This window comes from Monodelphis domestica, chromosome 1, assembly GCF_027887165.1.
Source record: "Monodelphis domestica isolate mMonDom1 chromosome 1, mMonDom1.pri, whole genome shotgun sequence".
NCBI lineage: Eukaryota > Metazoa > Chordata > Mammalia > Didelphimorphia > Didelphidae > Monodelphis > Monodelphis domestica.
Genome location: NC_077227.1, coordinates 530,053,721 through 530,075,658, shown reverse-complemented (window position 1 = coordinate 530,075,658; position 21,938 = coordinate 530,053,721). Strand labels below are relative to the sequence as shown.

The following is a 21,938-nucleotide window of genomic DNA, read 5'->3' as shown; positions in this document are numbered from 1 at the left end:
TATAGAAAGAAGGGAATGGCATGACAAAATTAGATGTATCCAGGGAACATAAGTTAGTCTAGTTTATTTGGAGCAGAGGGTAGTAAAAGGTACTAAGAGGAATTCAGAATGGGACCAGCTCCTAAAGACCCCTGGGATGGAGTCTGGACTTTATCTGGTGCATTGTGGGAAGGCACTGAAGGATTCTGAGAGAAGGAATGACAATCAGACTAGTGCATCAAGATTAATGTAGAATCAATATACTCTTACCCATTAGTGTATAAACTAATATACTGTAGAGTATAGCAGCTAGGTGGCATAGTTGATACAGTTCTGGGCCTGGAGTTAGGAAGACTTAAATTCAAATCTGGACTAACATACTCTAGCTGTGTGACCCTAGGAAAATCAATTAACCTTGATTGTCTCAGTTTTGTCATCTGTAAAATGAGCTGGAGAAGGAAATGACAAACCACTCTAGTATCTTGACCAAGAAAACCTCAAAAAAGAAAACCTCATGAAGAGTCAGATATGACGGAAACAACAAAACAATAACAATAAAAATTATATAGTATATAAATCAGAGATTAAATGATGCATTACATTTATCTGCAATTATTTATCCTAGTTTTAAATTGGTAGCTTCTAGAGGTCAGTGATTGGTTTTCTTCAGAGTACCTAGCCGAGAACCATAGTGAATTTGGTACCTAATTTTTAGATAATGACAAAATATGGTTCTGAATTTGAAAGAACCTGTAGTCCAGGTTGACTACTGAGTGCTACCATTGCCATTTTTATGGCAATGTAATAATGCCAAATTATCTGACCACAAAAATCTCTTTGAGTTTATCTTCCATTCTTTTAGTTTAAAAAAACAAAACAGTAAATGCCTGTCATGTGCAAGAAGCCATTTTGTTAGATTTAAAGGCACTTTTCTGTCCCTAAAAACAAAAGGAATCCCTACACTCACGGAGCTTACAGTCTACTAACTTAATTTTGGGGCTGAAGTAAGTCTACAACTGATAGAAGGACACATCTTGGGGTTAGAAAGGAATGAAAGAGATCATCTGGTTTAACTTTCTGCCTTTAGATAGATATGAAATGATTATTTCTATTTTACATGAATTAGACTTCTAGTAGAAGTCAATTCTGGTATCTCATAGTGGTGTACAGGCTCATAGGTTCACAAAGACAATGTGGAATGTAAACCCTGGAAATTCTTAAATCAAGGTAGTAAAGCTTTGAGTATGGAGCTGATAGTAAATTTATGTCTGTCATCTAAGAGGCTTCACTAGTTTTCCCCCTGTACCTAAGACAAAGTCTGATAAGGAAAGCTTTAAGAGTTGTAATTTTTGTTAGTGGAGAGAATACTTATATCAATCCTTAAAATATTAAATTCCATAAATGAAAACAGTGGTCATTTATTCCTCTAAAATCTGCCAATACTTAAGTAGGAAATTCTATATAACGTAAGAAATGTCAAGATAAAATAAATTAAGGAAGGAATATTATATTTTAATCTGCTTATAATATTTCTCAAAGAAATATGAACTTGAAGAATCTGTGTTTTCAATGTGGTTACTTTTCTTTACTGATAAGATTCACAATCTATTCATACCTTCTTATTCTTCAAGATTCCTATTAATATCCTTCCAAAAATCCTCCATAGAAAATCTATCTAATGCCTTGGAAACCTTCCATTGGTGATGTCAACATATGTGATCTCCCTTTCAAGAAACAGAAACCCTTGAAGATGTTTTATGTTACCTCTTTTAAGTGATTCTTGGTAATATGCTATATCCTATGTATACCCAGACTTTCTATATTTTCTCTGGACCACGTACAATTTTGATTCTTCTGTGATCATGGTGTTCCATAAGTCAGTTGCATGGTGTCATTGGGAGAATACAGGATTTTATAAAGATCTACTTGAGTTTTAAGAAGCAGCTTGGGAATCCAAAAGATACTATACGATTCCCTAAATATGATCCAGACAACTTTCTTCAGCCTTCCTCTTCTTTAGTTTTAACTCCAGCTTATTATCTGTTCTAAGTCACCAGCTAAACTAGACATATTGATGAATTCACCCATTTACAATTAACCGCATATCATAACCAAGGCCAGTGATTTTAAAACTCAATTATAAATGGAGTCCTGTGGATAGCATAATGATTTAGGTAGCTACAAATTAAGATTATCTATGATGATTTTTATTTTCTTAAATATTTCTCTATTATATTTAACTCTGATTTAAACTGCATTGAGAGTTCACCCACAAATCTAAGAATGGGGAGAATTCAATCATTTGGAGGTGAAGACATTTGGTGAGGACACATTTGCTCTTTGTCTTCCTTGATATTAAGAGCCAAAGTAACATTAAATAGGATTATCTTTGTGACAGTATTATTAAGGATCTTGCATAATATTAGCAGCATAAAGGTAAATCCTTACTGGGAAGAGTCGTTAAGACTGCATTTTCTTTTGAATTAAATATTCTAGAAAAAAATAATAAATAATAAACAGATATCTTTTTAAAAATTCTTAATATCTTTAATACCTTTCAGTCAACTGCATAACTGTGAAAATGTAGTTTCTTGTAGAAATTCATCTACAAAAAAGCCTTCCTATTCTTTTCTCATAGTTCCCTCAAGGATACCTTTGATGATAAAAGACTATTTCCATAAACATGTTTTAGAGATAAGGGATTAGGCACATATGGTGTGGTAGTTACTGATTTTTTTATTACCTTTTATAAGAATATAATTTTTGTCCTTTTCTACTTTTTATTATGATATCTTAAAAATTAACTCTTGAGAGCCTTTAAAACTATGCCTCGTGTCAACTTATTATATAGGTCTTTCCCTTTCCCCTGTTTTTGCTAATTTGTGGCATAATATTGCTCACAATTTTCTTCCACATTCTAATGTTTTACAATTAAGCTTGTATTCAAAACTAATTGTACCCTTGGCTACCAAGTTTTTCCATGTTGTGAGTGTTTGCTGGAAGTTTCTGAACTCTTGCCATCTCTGTTGAGGTAACTGTTTCATATTAATTAAAATTTCCTAAGTAATGCTGATGATCAATTTCTTTACTTTTATCCATTTCACATTTTTTTATAGGTCATGTTAAAGTGGATATAATTTCACTGAGGATCCTTTGAACTTTCTAGGGTTATTTTGACTTTTACTCTTATCAGTGTGAGTATGTACAATGACAATAGTTTCAGAAAGTACTCTGACCTCAACAACCGGCCATTTCCTATATGTATTTTAAACTTTACTTTTTTTTCTTTTTACTTTACTTCACAAAGCTTTCCATGACCCATGTTTTTTATTCTCTTTTTGGTATAACTACTTATAAAAATAATAGAATTCTTATCAATTCAATGGCCAATTCTGAGCTGGCAGAGAGGTTGTAGACTACTGGTGGAAAATCAGATATATATTGTGTGATATGGCCAAGGTAATGATAATTTCTTTCACTCACTTAACTGCTTCTTTGTTACAAAGGAAGAGTTCTTTGAGGAGGGTAGGATAAGTAGAGATGGTGGTGATTTCTGGGAATTGAAAGCCACATTTTAGAAAATCATCAATACTATGAGACACACATAAACCACCTGTCAATAATGCTTTTGGCCTTCCATTTCTTAACTTTGAACTGTGTTTTTCATAATATTTTTCTTGTCTTCCAAATGTACTTGTACTTCCACTGTACTTTTGCCACTGAAGTCTCTAAGCAGCTTAATTTCTTACCTATACACACATTGTATATGTGCATATACATATCTATCTATACACACATATGTAGAGTTTTGTTTTGAAGAAACATGCCAAGTTTCTCAGAGCTTCAAATTTCATTGTATACTCATACAAAAGTTATTGCTATTTTCATAGTAGTAATTTTACCTCTATGCATCAGAACAAGGAGAGATCACCAAGTCAAGTCACCTAGCTAAGCAAGGAAGTTAATCTCAATAAGGTTAGGAATTTTCTTCAGGAGGAAAGGATATTTTCTTCTCCTTAGCTCAAATCCAATTAAAACAGGCAGCATTTATAGTTACTTTGCTTTTAAAATATAAGCCCTGGAGATAGGTACATATTTAATGATAGCATTAGAAAAAGCTTTGTAGATTGTTTTGCTCTTGGGCTAAAATCACTGTGATACAGAGGTGGAAGTGGAACCAAGAGATCATTTTCTCCTCTCTTCTGAGAGAGGAAAGCTTTAAAATTCCTTGAAGTCTCTTTCTGAAGGTGTTTTACAAACAAAATGAAACCTTGGTGGGATATTTTGAATTTACTTTCATCTAACTCATATTTTATAAACTATATACTTATATTACATTCATTTCATCTTCAAAAAAGTTTGAACCCATTGTTTGATAACAGTAAGGTTTTATTTTCCTAATTAAGACTTAGAAGAAAACAATGACTCAGATTTAAGAACTCTAAGAGACTCTAATGACAAATATTCTTAAAACAACAAAGCCCTGTGGCCTAGAAAGAGGCACTGCTAAAGGATCATTATACTTTAAACTTGACAGAGGGCTAGGCATGGGGACTGGACCTGAGATTTCAATGTTATTGTGAACTCGTGGGTGACAGAGCCTTTATATGAATAAATAGCCATAGAACAATTTAAGATGGTTAGCTTGGTAAGATATGCTACAAGGCAAATTAAATTCCTAGCATAGTGTTATGTGCACATGGGTCTGAAATAAATACTATTTGATGATCCCAAGAACTTAAAAATACACTACGTCAGAGAAGAAAGGAAGGACTGTCCTTTGTATACAGAGATGACACTGTTGACCCACCATCAGGAGACTATGTGCCTTGAGTTATTTTTTCCACTTGTGGTGATGGATTTGTTTTGATCCATAACTCCCCCACCCAGAAGCTCACATTTGCATAATAGTTGGCTAGGGTAAGAAATGTAGCCTGGGCCTACTTTAGAAAACAAAGTGCAAGCAAATTAACAAACATAACCTTCACAGTAACCTGAGCACAATTGTTATTACATATCCAAAAGGAATGTAACAAACATGGAAGGGGGAAAGGAAAATTTACGGAGTTCCTAGGGAAGAAAAAAATACTAAATCACTCAAAGGTATTACTGGGATGATTAGAAGTATAATTAATTGTTATGTTTATCTGCTTTCCTAGTTTGAAAGGCAACTAAGATTCTTCAGTATTAATTGCTACTTTTCTTGAATTTGCTTTACTTTTGAGATTATTTTTTTCTTCTCTTGTCCAAGAGATCCAACATCATGGTGATTGTACATTATTTACCCAGTCCATCCAGTATAAATATGTAGTTAGATAAGTTTAGGCCAGATCAAGAATTATACAGGTAGCATAGTGAAGATCTGGGTTCAAATCTTACTTCTCACAATTATAAGCTAAAGGGCCATGGACAAGTCACTTAAACTTTCTGGGGCCCAGTTTCCTAATTGGTAAAATGAGAATAATACTGTAGTACCTAATTCAGAGGATTGTTATAAGAAATAAATAAGATAATTTAATTAAAGTACTTTGCAAACCTTGAAGCACCATCAACTATATTCTCCTGATCCTCCCAAAGGACAGCAATAACTATCTGATGGGCGAGGCACCATTCCACTGCCCTTCATTGGACACGGAGTATTTAAGGTTAAGCTTCAAGGTATGAATTCCAGGACTGGAATTTCAGTGCCACTCCCTATCTAATTACCTGCACCTGTCAACAGAAAATAGTATACTTGTAATCCACTCTCTCTGATTCCATTAGCATGGTATTAATTTGGTCCAAATTAATTTTATCAGTAGAGAAAGAAATTAGGATTAGGGAGTGAGCATCCTCCAAGTTTACAAGGATGTCTTCACCTTGAAAGAGTCAAGAGAAGGTATACAGATAAAATATAAGAAAATGGAATGACAGAAATTTGTTATTTTCAGTATCATTATGGTATTTAAATCTCTCATTGTCTTCAAGATACATAGGGTCATCTCTCTTTGTGATTTTGAGCTATCACAGGTCCAGGAATAAGAAGGGCTTTTTCCCCCAACTGAAGGTCCATAGATGCATGAGGAAAAATGTCAAGGATGATGTAAGTTAAACGCAATAAGTATGTGTAAACATATGTGTGTGTGTGTATACACATGCATCTATATGCAAATCATCTCCTTCATCTATTTTTTTAATTAGGAACAGGAAATATACAATTCTCTGCAACAAACAGAACAAATTACTTGTTGCTTAAACCTTTAGGTGGGGATAGTAAAAGTGAAATGCATAGGGAAGAGACAGATATATATATATATATGAAAAAGGCATACAAAGGCAGGCAAAAACAGTCAAGACAAAGGTACAATAAAGTGACAGTGAAGCAACTACACTGAAAAACACAAAAAAGACAATGAGATAGGATACACAGAGGCACACAGATAAGTGTGCTATATACATAATTGCAGAAAGACCAACAGACATACATAGAGAGACTTTTCATGGAGTGAATCTTCATCTTTTGTCCTTTTAGAATCATTTTTACAATTAGAAATTTAAATGATTCATCATTTCTTGGTACTAGGATTCTCTACTAGATCTCTCAGTTCAAGTAATTAATTTAACCTATTTAATATTTACCTTATATATTTATCTATTTACTCTATTTAGAATTATTTTTTAGGAAAGAAAGTAGAAAAGCTAAGTGTTTAACTATAACTTTGTTTATATCTTCCTTTGTGATTCCCTCCACCTCCACTTTCTTTTTCAACTAGTACCTAAATTATATTCATTTCCCAATGCCTTGTGGTCTCATATAACTTTTTCAAGTTCATCTTTTCTCCTTCCTGTTTAAGAGCCTTAAGAGATATTCTAATTGATTCCCCCTTTCCATATATGGAGAGTTTTATACCTAGTGAGTAGTTATTTCCCTTGTCTCTTAAAGATCAATTTCACAAATTCCCCAGAGACAAGAAGGAACTGAAGAACTACAACTTTTCTTACCTGATTTAGTGGTACAGAGGGTGTGGCTTTATGACAAGCTAAAGTCCTGGCCAGGGGCTGCTTAATTATTATTATAACTGGCTAGGACCAAGAAAGAACATTCTGAAGAACTAAGAAACAGAGTTTGAAGGACTGAGGAATACAGGTTTTCCAACAGAGTATCTCCAGAACACTTGGGTATATAGAATTCATAGTATCTTAAAAGCTGAAAGTTTAACCTTAATAATAATGAAACTGAGGCCTAGAGAGGTCATGTGTTGCCCAAATTCACACAACAAATTATTGTCATGGCCAGGAGAAGAATCACGGACTCTTGGCTCCCAGTCTAGGGCTTATTTCACCACATATAGAGCCTTGATAACAGGTTTCCACAGAATTTGTTTTAGAGAAGATAGAGGGACTGTATCCTCCCTTATATGTTAAACATATTGTAAGTTGGACAAATACTAAATAATAAATAGCTTAAAACAATATACACACACACACACACACACATTCTAAACTGCAAGACTCCTGGGGATTTTTGCCATCCGGAAGTTTGAGAAACTAAGTTACCAAGTTGCTAAGAAAAAGTTTCCAAAATTTTTCTGTTTAATTTAAAAAATATATTTTGGGAGTTTCAGGGTGGTGACTCACAAAGCATGAAAGATAAGTGTTTGGGAAAGAGATCCTGGAAGAGAATGAGACTGCTTCGTCAGAGATAGATTGGAGCCAGGAAAAGGCTTGGGAACTTGGCTTAGGACAGTACATTCTATACAAGAGAAATCACATTTTAAATTTCTGAAAATGGAAATAGTTATTTAGTTTATTTCTACCTGCAAATAACTAGATTGAATTTTTCTTACCTGCCAACTTTATGAAAACATGCACTTTTAGACACAAATAAAAAACAGAACTTTTTGGTCCAAATAAGCAAGAATAGTTCTCCTGGAGAAGATAACACAAACTGTCATTTATATGTCATCACAGTCATGCTGAAAGTTTAATTATTGTGAGTAAAGAATAGAGATGCTCCATTGCTATCAGTGTTTGGTACTGTTCCTAGAGCATTCTAGGAAAGAAAGTACTGAGAGCTAAAGGAATTTTGTGATGGAGAAAAGATAAGAAAGCCTGGCATAGTAACAACAGGGCATAGGATGATTATCCTACCAAAGGCATAAGAAAAGGCTGTTGTGGCCAGCTCATAAGATCAACATTCTTCACATCTGGACTGGCTGCTGTTTTTGATATTGCTTTGATAACTGTGCAAGAATGTTGTTGAAAAGACCAAAGCTTGCCTAAGGAATCCATTCCATAATATGAATACCTTTCACTAGGGATTAAAAAGCATCTGAGAAAGGACTTATCTCTGTATGTAACTGAACCTCCATTAAATGAAGTAACATTTATTAGAATATAACTGATTTAACTTTAAAGGAAATATGAAATTAATTTAACAAGTTCAGAAATAGGTGTTTTCCAGCATGAACAGACATCTAATAGTGTTCATAATTTCCAAAGGAGAATGCTCTCTCTTGTGAGAAAAAATAAGGAAGGCTTAGACTGTAGAGTACAAATGGAGACATCTGTTGACTACCATGAAAAATTAACTAGCTAGTCTACCATGATAAAGGATACAAAGAGTTGATAGGTTGTTTATCTGGCTTTTCTTCCTCCCTATCCCTACAGACAAAGGTGACTGCAGGACTAAATTACCAATTCATCCAACATTTATTAAGCAACTACTTTGTATAAGACACTGGTCTTTCCTATATGCAAAAAGATGAAATATAACATAACTCCTTCTTCTGAGAAACTTACAGTCCATGAGGAGGTATGTACAAGTACCAGTAAATACAATACAGGATATACAATAATTAAAGACAATGTAAGATCCATACAAAATGTTCCATGCATATTTCAGGAAGAGAAAAACATTTTTAGTGGGGGTGAGGATGTGGGGTCAGGGGAATGGTAGAAGGACTTCATGGAATAGGAGTCACTTTAGCTGACCTTTGAAGAAAGATAGTTTTAATAGCATGAGAGAAGGAGAACATTGAGATGGAAATGATTTGTACATCTATATAAATGTGGGGAATAGCAAACTAAGATTAGGTACTAGCTAGCAGGGCAGTATGGATGAAATGCAAATCATGTAAAGTAGACTATAAGTAATACTGGAAAGGTAAGCTAGAGTCAAGCCTAAATGGAGGACAAGAGGGTACAACTAACAGATTTCTGAATAGGGAACTAACATGGTCAAATCTTAGTAGAGTATTTGGTACAAAGTAAGTAAATAATAAATGCTTTTTTCATTTATTCATTCATCATTGAGTTAGAAAGATTATTTTGGAAGCTTTGTAAAGAATGCTATTTAGATAGAAGATACTGTCAAGCTGAAAGCCTAATTGTATCACCTGAGAGGTGATAAGCTGTGATAACAACAGGTGATACTTTTAAACTAGATTAGAGGACTTGTGAGTAAATGAATAAATGAAAAATATTTATTAAAAGTACTTACTATTCATAAAGCACTCTGCTATGTCCCAGGGGTATAAAGAGAAAACCAAGACAGTTCCTGCTCTCAAGGAGATTACCTTCAAATTGGGAGAGCTAATGCATAATGGAGGATTCAGCGAAAGAGCTGAAGGCAAATTCTAGAGGTCAACAGGATGTATGGATATGCCAAATGGCAATGCCCCAATGGATCGGAGAGCACAGCAGAAGGAAGATGATAAGGGGCCAGATGTTGAGAGACAGATGCCAAGAAGACTTGCTAACTTGGCAGATATGAGGAGAACACTGAAAGAGAGGAGAGAGTTACAGATAGTGATAAGGCTTTGTGTAGTAGGAAAAGGGGCTGGGAAGAAGGTACCAAAATCAACAGAAATAGGGAATTAAAAAAAAATGAAGGCCTAGGGCAGTGATGGCAAACCTTTCAGAGCCTGAGTGCCCAAACTGCAATCCTCATACCACATGTGGGCCCCCCTGCCACCTTATCCCAGACAGGAAAGGGAGGAATCACTCTCAGCTCTGCTGGGTAGAGGGGTGGGTAACTCAAGTGTGTGTGTGGAGACGGGGAGGGGAGCAGCCCCCTCTGGTAGGCTCCAGCACATGTGCCATAGGTTTGCCAACACAGACTAGGGGATAAGATAATGGATTCTGTTTTAGACATTCTAAATCTGCAGTTCTATCAGGATATCCAGGTGGAGATTCTCAAAGGTAGTGCAAGATGTAGGACTAGAGGAAGTCAGGGGAAAGAATGGGACTGGATATATAGATTTAAAGATGATGAATAAGTAAAGGAAACCTATAAAGAGCAGGCAGAAGGAAAACCTGAATAAAACAATGTCATGTAAACTTAGATTCAGAAGTCAAATTAAAAGGGATTGAGTCTGAATAAATGGTTAGCAAGGCAGTGGATTGAATGAGTACAAAGAACTCTTTCTAGAAGTTTAGCAGTTAAAGGAAGAAAATTGTTATCTTGAAGACATGGTCAAAGGAAGAGTGATATCTGTACATGTTTGTATGGAGGAGAGAAGTTACTAGTCCTGGAAAGGGAGAAAGCATGATTGATGGGGCCAGCTCCTGAATGAAACTAGACTTATACATAAAGAGAGAGATGAGAAGTAGAACTGATAAGGCTTGGATTAGATATAGGAGTAATGGAAAGGAAAGAATTAAGGATGACTCTGAATGAGCTAGTCCAGGATTCAGTTTATCTTCTTTGGATACACTGAACCCAGGCTTAGGCTAAACTCCCCACCCAAATTTTTCTAGACTTATATCCCCAAAGTCATTCTAAACTCAATTAGCAATAGAGATAGAGCTATTTTACCTCTGGAAATTCTTTAATGCAAACCTACCAGGAAATATGAGTACCACTAAAAGCAATCTCAAAAAAAAATCTCAGTGATTGTCATTAGTTAACATGTTGGCCAAGCAAATTTTATTCTCAGTATATGGCAGGCTAGCCCTAAAAGTGACTTGCTTCATATCATAGACTGTATATTATAGGAAGAGGGTGATAACTGAATTGCTTTGTACTTATATTAAGAAGCTTAATAAGCATATGTTGAATTGTGTTGTCCCTCAGTTACATGGCTGATAGCTTATAAAATATTTAAAATGTTCATTCAACTTTTACCAAAAATATAAAAAGAAATTATGATTGATAGGCATAAAAAATAACAATACTATTAATTATACTTGTGTCAAAAGAGAGTAAGATGTGAATTCTAGGTTTTTATTGCTTGGTAGTGATTTTATTCTGGCACCTGAATTTTAGCTCTCCAGTCTGGACCTAAAGGTCAGTTGAAAAAATACAGAAGGAACATTGAGGTCTTTTTTGGCATGAGGCATGCTGGAGGATGGCTTATGTCTGAGATAATGCTTAAGTTTGCTCATTATGATAACTTCTTTACTCCTGATCCAGAGAATAACTTCTCCCCTTCTCTCCAATTATTTATTTATAATAATTTTATTTTTTGTTTTACTCAACTTGACAAATGCCAGTAAAATGAATATTTCCATATACAAAGAATAATGGAAAAAAGGATTACATGTGAAACCACTGATATCAAATTACAGCCTATCTTTTAAAGCATTTAATAAATTCAAAAATTATTTTCAAAGCTGACCTGCTTCTCTGTGTCTCCCTCTAAACTCAGGAAGTAACTTCTTGAGAAAAATCACATTTAGAATGGATATTGATTATTATAAACACTTGGGTTGGAAAATATGAGTCAAAAGCTAGAATCCTTATTGCAACAGCTGGCCTAGCCCTGAATTCCAAATGTGCCTGGTTTATCCATTTGTGTGTGTGTTGTTTTTTAAACTGATATTGTTTGGGGAGAGATATCTTATGACTGGATGTGAATAAGAAAAAATTAAGTTCCCCATTGTAGCTACAAATTTTCTTAAATAGAATTCTGGATTACTTGTTATTTTTTTAATTTCATTTTAAAAGTCTTAACATTAAAGTGTTGCTCATAGGTCCCTCAATCCGGTTTGGTCCTAGGATAAATTGCCAACTGGCAAGTGAAGATAGAAGTAGAGAGCAGCTGCTATGGAAAGAAGAAGCTTATGTGTTACTGCCTGAATTATACCTGAGTATCTAGGACCCCTCTGCCATAAAGGCATGCATTCTCTGAATCGTAGAAATTTAGGAATTGAGATTTATAGAATCAAAAACTTAAACTCTAAAAACATTCCTTTGAAAGAGATTGTCAAATAGTGGTGCAGTGGAAAGAGTGCTAGATTGACAGTAAAAGGACCCATGATCAAGTTCTGGTTCTCTTACTTATGATCTAAGGCAAGTTGTCTCTCAGCTATCCTTAAGGTGGTGCAGTGGAAAGAGCTCTGGGCTTGGAGTCGGGATAAACTCAGTCTGAGTTCAAATGTAACGTCAAATATGTGCTCACTGCATGACCCTGGATAAATCATTTACTCTACTTGCCTCAATTTCCTCATCTGTAGAAAATGAGGATAACAAGAGCACCTACCTCCCAGCGTTGCTATGAGAATTGGATGATATAATAATTGTAAAGCGCTTAGCATAGTGCTTGGTACATAGTGAGCTCTATATAAATGTTGGCTATCATTATCTCTTTTTTCTGGGCCTCATTATCCTCATTTGTAAAATGAGGTTTTGCCAAGATGACTTCTGAGATTCCTTCCAATTCTAAATCTACAAAAGGTGATCAATGAAATGCAGCAAACATAGAAATAGAAAACACATGCAAAAGTACACATTCTGACTTAGGCTTTAAAGAAATTTTTATTATCACAAAACGCCAGTATCAGATCTTTCATATTAGCGGTATTATTATTTTCCTTACAACTAAACAATAGCATTTGGGACCAATATTAATAGCTTAAAATAATTTGTGTCAGATTTTCTTAGAAATATAAATGACTGTGTTAAGTTAGTAAAGCTGATATATGACATATCCTTTGGAATAATAATAGCCAGCAATTATATAGTGCTTTGAAATTTGAAAATGCTTTACAAATATCTTATTTGAATCTTGCCACAACCCTACAAGGCATATGTGATTAATACCCTTTTTTTAGAGATGGTAAACCTGAGGCAGACAAAGGTTAAGTGATTTCTCCAGTCACAAAGCTAGTACATAGCTAATTCTGGATTTGAACTCAGGTCTTCATGACTCCCAAGTCCAATACTCTATCCACTATGCAACCAGGCTGCCTATGTATATACATTTTCAATTTTTCTTCATCCCCAATAATTGGGTCTAATGTCCTATATAACATGCAGACTCATACTCTCCAGTTCCTATTTCTTCTTTACTAGACTTCATTATTGGTTGCTGCTGAACATCACACAATGTCTTTGTGCCCAGAAGAAAAGAAACAAAGGAAAAATAATGGTTTAATAGCTGAATGCCTGGGAATTTGAGGAAAGGGTTGTAATGATTTGGTAATGAAGACATGGATGAGGGGGCAGCTGGGTGGCTCAGTGGATTGCAAGTCAGGCCTAGAGATGGGAAGTCTTGGGTTCAAATCTGGCCTCAGACACTTCCCAGCTGTGTGACCCTGGGCAAGTCACTCAACCCCTACTGCCTAGCCCTTACCACTCTTCTGCCTTGGAGCCAATACATACATATTATGTATGTATTGTATGTAAGACAGAAGGTAAGTTTAAATATAAGGTAATATTGAGTTTAAAAAAAAAGACATGGATGATTAAAGTGGGCTGAAATATAAGGAAGAAGAGGAAAGTCCCTGAAGGAGAATAGAATTAAAATTTATACCACTAAGAAAGGACAAGGAGGGGAAGAGGAAAGAAGAAATAGAAACCTAGAGGGACCATAAGACAGCTGGAGAGACTTAGAGGTGTCATAGACAGGAATGGAAAGAGCTGCTGTTATGTGATTAGAATAACAGCAAAGACAATGTTGAAAGAGGGTTGGAGAAGCTCCAAAACGTATAAACTAGATAGCTAATTACAAAATCACAGAGCTAGGAAGGATCTCAAAAAATGACCTACAATTTCTACAATGAGAATTTTACCTAAAGCACATCTGCAAGATGGAATAGATGAGGGGGACAGAGTTTCTTTTTCCTTTTTGCAGTCTTCAGGAAAATAGTCCTATGAACATCCTTGCTGGTCTATCATAATCTAGTTTGAGCACATTTCCTCCTTTTCTAATCTTAGTGTAAAAATTCCTTTTCTTTATGATCCTTTAATTGGCTGCTCACATTGATATACAGAGTGACTCCAAAATCATAGTGCATTTTTAAGCTATTAAAACTTTAATATGTGCTAAGACTTTATGATAGCATGAATTATAATTACTGGTACAAAGTACTTAAAATATAGTCATTCATTTGATCTTTACAAAAATATTGTGAAGAGATATCAAGGTATATAGAGCAAAGGTATTAAACTCCTGGAGATGAGAATCCTGAACTAGATTAAAATCTAATTAGGAAAAGTTTAACAAAACAAATAAAAATCCAACACAACAAAGATAATATTAATTTGTAGTTTTCTAAAGTCAATATGCAGGCAACAGAAATCTATTTCTATTTGATTTTGATATCACTAATGTAATGGATAAAACTTAGGACTGGGAAGAAGAAAGACCTAGGTTCAAATCTTGCCTAACATATTTGCTAGGTATGGAATCTAGGAAATCATTTAATCAATATGTGATTCATTTCCTCATCTATAAAATCAGAGGATTTTGAACTCATTGACTTCTAAGGTTCCTTCTAACTAAAACTATGATCATAAACTGTGATCATGGTTAGTGCAAGTATAATATCACCATTTTACAGATGAGAAAACTAAAGTTAATAGAGGTTAAGCGATTTGTCTAGGATCATGTAATAAGTTACTAGTTCATTATTTAGATATGTCTAATCCTAAAAGGTCCATAGTACTTTTTCTGTACTTTCTCATTTAACTATTTAGTTAACTATTTAGTGAAAAAGATTCTAGATCTCAGTATACATTCATATATACTATATTTAGGTTATACACATATCATACAATATATACTCATGTTAATATCTATCTAATCACATACTCAGTACCTTTGGGGGTCGGGGTGGGGAGAAGAGGGAGAATTCAGACCAGTAATTTCATTGGCTATAGACCACATCCAGGCTAGAAACTCCCTGCACCAATGCAAATGGGCAACTCCTCTGCTAATTAATAGTTTTAAGTGAGCTCTCTGGATTTCCCCCATTGCCACAGAACAAATGCACAGAACAAGGGCCATCACGGGGTCATTTGATTTTATGGAGTGATTTCTCTTTGTCATAAAGGAAGGTCTAATTCCCAGTTGGGTAGTCAGTGGGAAGGAGTGGAAATGTGCTCAGAAAAGACTACACCATAACAAAAGGTATTAATAAAAACATACTTATTATAGATAAATTGACTAAATTAAAGAATTAGGGACATAGCCTATTAGGCTTCATCCTATTAATTTTCATTTCTCCACCCCATTGTAAATTCTTATCTTGATACCAAACTATAAGCCTGCTTAGTGATCACTGGCACTGCAAAATCCAGCAAAAGATGCTGAACAAGCCTGAACACTCAGGAAGTCATGCATGAGGGTGGTGGCATGATGTAGAAAGAGCATGCCATGGACAGCGAGAAATCCTGGGGCCAAACCCAGCTCTACCACTAATTTACTGCATGGTACTGGGCAATGTACATTTCCTCTATGGCCTCAATTTCCTAAAGAACAAAACAGGAAGTCTAGAATGAGAGATTTCTATAATCATCATCATCATTAATGACAGCAAGCACTTACGTAGCACCTCCTGTGTGCCAGGCACTGTGCTAAGTGCTTTACAAATATGACATTTGATTCTCACATCAGTCCTGAGAGGTAGGTGCTATTATCCCCAATTTATAGATAAGGAAACTGAGGCTAAGTGACTTGCCAAAAAGGTACATCTAGCAGGTTGCATTTGAATGCAGATCTGAATCCAGTCCCAGAGTTCTTTCTACTGTGCCACCTAGCTGCCCATGTTTGTTCAGCTCTGAGAGTCTATGACAACTTGTGAGGATGTCTATGCCATTTTTTCCTCCTTTTGTTCAAAAAGGATCTATTAAATACCTAAAAAATATAAAGCACTGTACTAGGCACAGAGGAAAAACAATAAAATCGTAAGAGAGTTCCTGTCATTTAAAAGTTTATCCTCTGGTTGCAGACACAATACTCACAAGTGCAAATGACACCCCTTCATGCAACTGCATAGGAAAGCTAATTTGGAACAATGTCATATATCAATAGGTGACAAAATGAGTAGCATGAATGAAAAGTACTTTAAGAATTAATCCAGAAGTGACAGGTTAAATGTATGCTACAGTAATGGGAGAAATTTTCTACAAGGACATAGAGAGGAAGTGGGAAGTGATAATGGGCCTAAAAGAGAAATAAGGTTTACCTGTCAGAAGGTGAAAGAATGGCCTATTTGAAGAACAGTAAGAAAGTCAACTGGTTAAAATGGTTCTGGCCTACGAATGGTGGAAGATAATAAGGCTTGATAGAGAGACTGAGAACAAAGTTTATTAATCAACCAGCAAGTATTTATTAAGGCTCTCCATAACATGTACCAGGTACAAAGCTAATTGCTGGAGAAATAAGTTCAAAGAATGAAGCAATCCCTACTCTCAACTCAATGAACTTACATTGTAATGGGGGGAAAATAAGCAAATATAAATGACAATATATTCAGCATAAATATAAAACAAATACATATAAATATATATAAAGTAGTTAAATAGAAATTAGTGTGGAAGGGAGGAAACTAGTGGAGGGATATTGGTAGGAGAGAAGAAATCAGGAAAGGTTCCATGCAGGAAGGGCTTTTAGAACTAAGAAGAGGAATTTGGACTCCAATATGACTGAGTATCAGTGGCCATGCTTGAAAGGGGAAATTTACATGATGAAACAGATCAATAATTCAATCAAATATTAATGAAAATATCAATCTGATGGTAGAGAAAAGTAACTAAAAATCAGCATATAAAGTACAGCAAAATTCTACATATAGATTAGAAAGGGGCTGCGTATTTTAATTTCACCTATCTAATGTCACAAAAATTGGGGAAAGCCCAAAAGATACATTCTGTAGTACTCTTTCTTTGGTGTTTTAAGGATCTGTGACCATCTTATTTGTGTTATCTCTTCCTATTAGAATGAATTCTGTGAGAGTTGTACCCCTAGTGATTAGCACCATGCTTTGCACATAAAGTTTAGTACTCTTTTCTTTTCTATCTGTCTCTGTCTCTCTCTCTGTGTCTCTGTCTCTCTGTCTGTCTCTTTCTTCCTTTCCTTTCATTCATTCATTCCCTTAATATGAGTACGTTACTCAATGATAAAGATCTCAGGTTCTCTATATCCTAAGTAGACAGTTCTCAAGTTTTGGCTTAAAATTTTTTTAATATGATTGTATACCTTCTGGTGATGAATCAATCTGCCTTGACTTTTGCTGGGCCAGTATTCAGACAACTGACATACAAGTTATCACCAGGGCTGAATGTGAAGACTCTAAATTCTAGCTTGGGAGAACTTGCTAGAACTTGTGCTTAGCTGGCATAGCATTAGCAAATTCAAGGTAAGCATCTATGGCAAAATAATTTGTAACAGGAAGTAGATCCTGCTTACATATTTAGATTTGTCACACAAGGAAATGTGGGTTGTTGACTGATCCAAAGACAGGAATCCGAGGATACTAAAAGAGCTAACTAACTCCTTTCTTTTTAATTAGCTGACAACAGGATTGTGTTTTTCTCTTTTAGTTTCTGTTTTTTTCATTATCGTCACTTTTAACTCCAGACATCTTCAACATCCTGAAAGACAGGATGTATTTCTGAACAATGAAGAAATGAAAGGAGTTCAGGACTTAAATTTTATGGAAACATGGGAGCTTGGATCTCCTGAAAAAATGGTCATTTAGTCAGTATTTTAATCTGGCAGGGTTCTCACTACTTCACCAAGTAACCCATTCCATTGTTGTAATTGTTAAAAAGTCTTTTCTTGACATGAACCTTAATATGCCTGCAGTTATTAAAATGTAATCTCGTTTTTCTCTTTATGCCAAAGAATGATTGTGTGCATTCATTCAAAAAGCAGTAATATAAGAACTTAGCAATTGCTATGGCTCAAAAATGAACTAAGAACTAGGCAGATTTAGCTATTTTAAAAATAAGGAATGGTAAAATGGCCAGAGCACTGGCTTGGAAGTCAGAGGATCTGGGTTCAGATCTTAACTCTGATGCTAACTTTAACCTGTGTGATTTTGGCTGGGCAAGTCAATGAACTTCTATGGGTCTCAATTTCTTCAACTGTAAAATGATGTACTGGATAGTCTCCGAGGTCCCTGAAAATGCCAGAGTGATGATCCTTTTGTAGGGATCCTCTAGCAGTATTTCCACTAAACTGACAATTGTTTAACATTAAACATTTCTGAGTACATTATTTTAAAAGTAAGCAAAGGCATTCATACAGATTGTCATGCCACATACACACATATTCATAGAATGATTTGCCTTCGACGTTCTCTATCTCCTAAAGTACAGCTATTTCAGTATGAGGGCCCCATGAAGATTAATGAGTTAATAACTTTAAAGCACTTGGATCTGGCTCTGAAGAGAGATGGTATGTAAATACAAAATAATAGTAACATCTCAGAAATTTCTCCATGGAAACATGACAATATTAGGCTTTCCACCGAAAAGAGAACACATGCTTGAAATTGTAGTCTTGATGGTGCTAACATTGAAGAAGACATGGGTGAAAACTTGATAAACAAAAGACAAACGAACCTTGTTGGAAGAGTACAGCAGCCATCAGCTGTCAGTCTAACTTGAGTTTCATAACTATCCAGCGGGCAAACAACCTGTTGAATGGAAGGGCATTCCACTGTGCTGCAGTCCACACTGAAAACTGAAAGGGGGATAAACAGAGAGGCACCATTTACTGAGATTTTTACTCTTGTAATCAAGTCCTGAAATGGAGCACTGGACAGATCTCCAACCTTCTTTCACCAAACAGAATTGTGTCTAGCAACCCCATTCTTACACTGATTTTTGTCAACACTACAAAACCTAAATATATGTTCAATCCTTGCAGAAAGAAGAAAGGATGGGGGACAAAGCTAAATCAAGAAAGAAGATGAAGACAGAGCAGGTCAGGAGAGAGGCTTAAAAACCAAGGATAAACATGTGGAAGGCGATGCAGAATCAGTGGTGGGTTTGGATGAAGCCTAGTCCACAGGGTGGGCAAAAGACTGTTTCACCCGAGACATTAACCTGATAATTTAAAAAGTAGGTTAGGAGTTGGGAGATTTAGATAGAGGTGGTCACAACAGGCCAGAGGTGATCATAGCACAAACATAGGATTTTGCCACAAGAGTGAAAATTTTAGAGATGTTATGAAGGGAGAAGCAGTGGGGTATGGCAACGCATTTGATGTCTGGAAAGAAAGGAATGAAGATTAAAAGATGAACTTAGAGGGGGCTGTAGATAAAAGGGGAAGGGGGATGCCTTCAATGGGGATCGAATCTGGGACTGTATAATTCATCAGGCAAATCCTGGCATCTTGCTGTATGGGTTATTCTTAAAATGACTATGTTAAATGTGTAATGATGAATCACTCTTAATGATTTAAGTGTTTTATTCACAAATAAGAATAACTCTGTAAATATAGTCTCTGAACTCTTCAGAAAAGGTAAGGAAATAGTGGAGAACTACAATACTGTCATCACCACCTGGGAATGTATATGGGGTGACCTCATGCAAATGGACCCTAAATTAAGCACTTTATAAAACTAAGAAGATACAGTCCTCTTCAGGGAGCTGACATGCTTAAGTATTAGATAACCCACTTTTTCTAATTCATAGGTCAAAAGTCAGTCTCACACCCAAAGTTTGAGATCCTTCTGTGAGCTTACATGGGAGTGGGATAACTTTTCATTGTCAAAGGAATGGTGGCAGGTTTTCTTCCTTCTGCAGATGTGGATGCAAGGTGTGTCGTAAGGGAGAACTTTGCTGAAGCAAAGACAAGTGCATACCTGGTTTGCATTCATAGAGGTCACAACACTCTCCTGGCTTCCCTGATGCTTTTGACACTAATATGTTCAGGTATCCTGGCTGACAGACTTTCCTCAGACAGCCTGCAGGGTTGCACACGCAACGGCTTGGCAATGGGCAGCATTCACCAGGAGGAGCGTAACCCTCGATGAGAATAGAATCTTCGGGGCAGCGTGGAGAAAATTGTACTTCACAGCGAGCCTTGGAGCAATCTGGCTTCTCTTCTGAATAGGAGAAAGAGAATTTAGCACATGCCCTGGGGCAAGTGTAATAGCAGCTTCTTCATAAGAAGCACAATCAATCCTTCCTTATATATTTAGAAATGGGGAGGGGAAGAGCATGGATAAAAGAAGTCCACAGATAATCCAAAAGACTCAATTTAACCAGCTTGATTAGCTGCATGGTGTTCACCAAATCTTGCACTAGAGTAGCCAAAGAGATGCAAAATGGGGACCTCGAAGTCCATTCCCTTTTCATCTCTACTCATCCTCTGGTTGAAATGCTGGTTGTGATTGAATGGTAATGCAAGCAATGGGAGAGAAGAGAAAATAATGGCATTGATAATTCACCAACTTGACATTCAGTCTTTGATTAACTGAAAGCTTCCTCTGTATTGAAAAGAAGAATTCAAAAGGTGGTTTTTTGAGAACAATTTATCAGCACCAAACTAGAACCTACTCAAGAAATTATAAGTAGAAGAAAGGAAGAAGGCATGAAGAATGAAAGTGAAGGATTCTAACAGCCATATAATAAAAGGATGGAGATATTCTTTGCATATAGTCTTCCCAAACCACTTCTAATGCCCACCTCCATTACCAAGCCAATAAAGAATTCTACTTTTATAAATAGCTATTGGATGGATCAGATAAACTCAATCTCCCTTTTCTCTAACTCCTTTTGTCTGAAATAGCCCACACCTCCATTTTAGAGATTAAAACCAAACTAATGCACCATCTCCCGAAAAACAACTTGTTTCCCAGACTGAATAATAAGCAGATCTAATTTAAGTTTGTATCTTTCACAGAATGTAAATTTCACAGAATTTTCTTATATATTGTAGCTACTTCATAAATTGTTGAATGTGGATCTGTAGGATTGTGATTAACAGTTTAGGTTTCCAGAGTCTTAGAATCCACTGTTTAGCATCTTTGACGTGTAATTTCTAGAAAGTCAAGTCTTTTAGGAAATTAAATAAATGTACGCTCCACCTACACTATGGGTATATAATGAATATTTGATGAGAACACATAAAAATGTTGACATGTGGTTCCAAGAAACATTCTTAATGCTGTATTCACAAACCTCACAATAATGAAAGCATAGAATGTTATAGACAAAAGGAAATTTTCATTTAGTCTAATCTCTTTCATTTATGGATGAAGCAGCTGAAGTCCAGAAAGGTTAAGTGCCTTAACCTCATTCATATATCTAAGTTATTGTTTGAGCCAAGACTAAAACTTAGGATTCCTGACTCCCCATTCAATGACCTTTCCGCAAATATTATAACAATAATATAAGAAGTTGCTTTTTGAAGTTTACAAAGCACTTTTTTCTCACAATAGTTCTATGAGGTAGATAGCAAACATTTTATTATTATTCCTATTGTATAGACAGGACAACTAAGGCTCAGGGCTTATTGGAACAGCAATCTAGAGCTGAAGAGTATTGTGGAGTTCATGGAGTATAATCCTTTCCCTTTAAAGAGAAGAAAACTGAAGCCAGAAGTTAAGTAACTTGCCTAGGTGACATACTTCCTAATAAAGATAGGAGTATTAGGATTCTAACTCAGTTCCTATGACTCCAAATCTTAAATTGCATTTTTTAGAAGTATCGTTAATAATTCAGTTGGACTAGTTTCAGACCCATGATTTAGGGCTACCACCATAAATAAATGAGTCCAATTTCTCTCAAAATTGAA

The 21,938-nt window shown here is 35.6% G+C and overlaps 1 protein-coding gene across 4 annotated transcripts in view; it reads right to left on the bottom strand.

The window, feature by feature from the left end:
* CRIM1 (cysteine rich transmembrane BMP regulator 1) overlaps nt 1-21,938 on the bottom strand; it is a 240,483-nt gene that overhangs the window by 105,998 nt on the left and 112,547 nt on the right. For all 4 annotated transcript variants that reach the window (XM_007476071.3, XM_007476073.3, XM_001371615.4 and 1 more), the window contains exons 3-4: nt 20,002-20,244; nt 18,755-18,875 (exon numbers count right to left, since the gene is read on the bottom strand). In XM_007476071.3, coding sequence (XP_007476133.2) covers nt 18,755-18,875; nt 20,002-20,244 — 364 coding nt within the window. The remainder of the gene's footprint in view (nt 1-18,754; nt 18,876-20,001; nt 20,245-21,938) is intronic.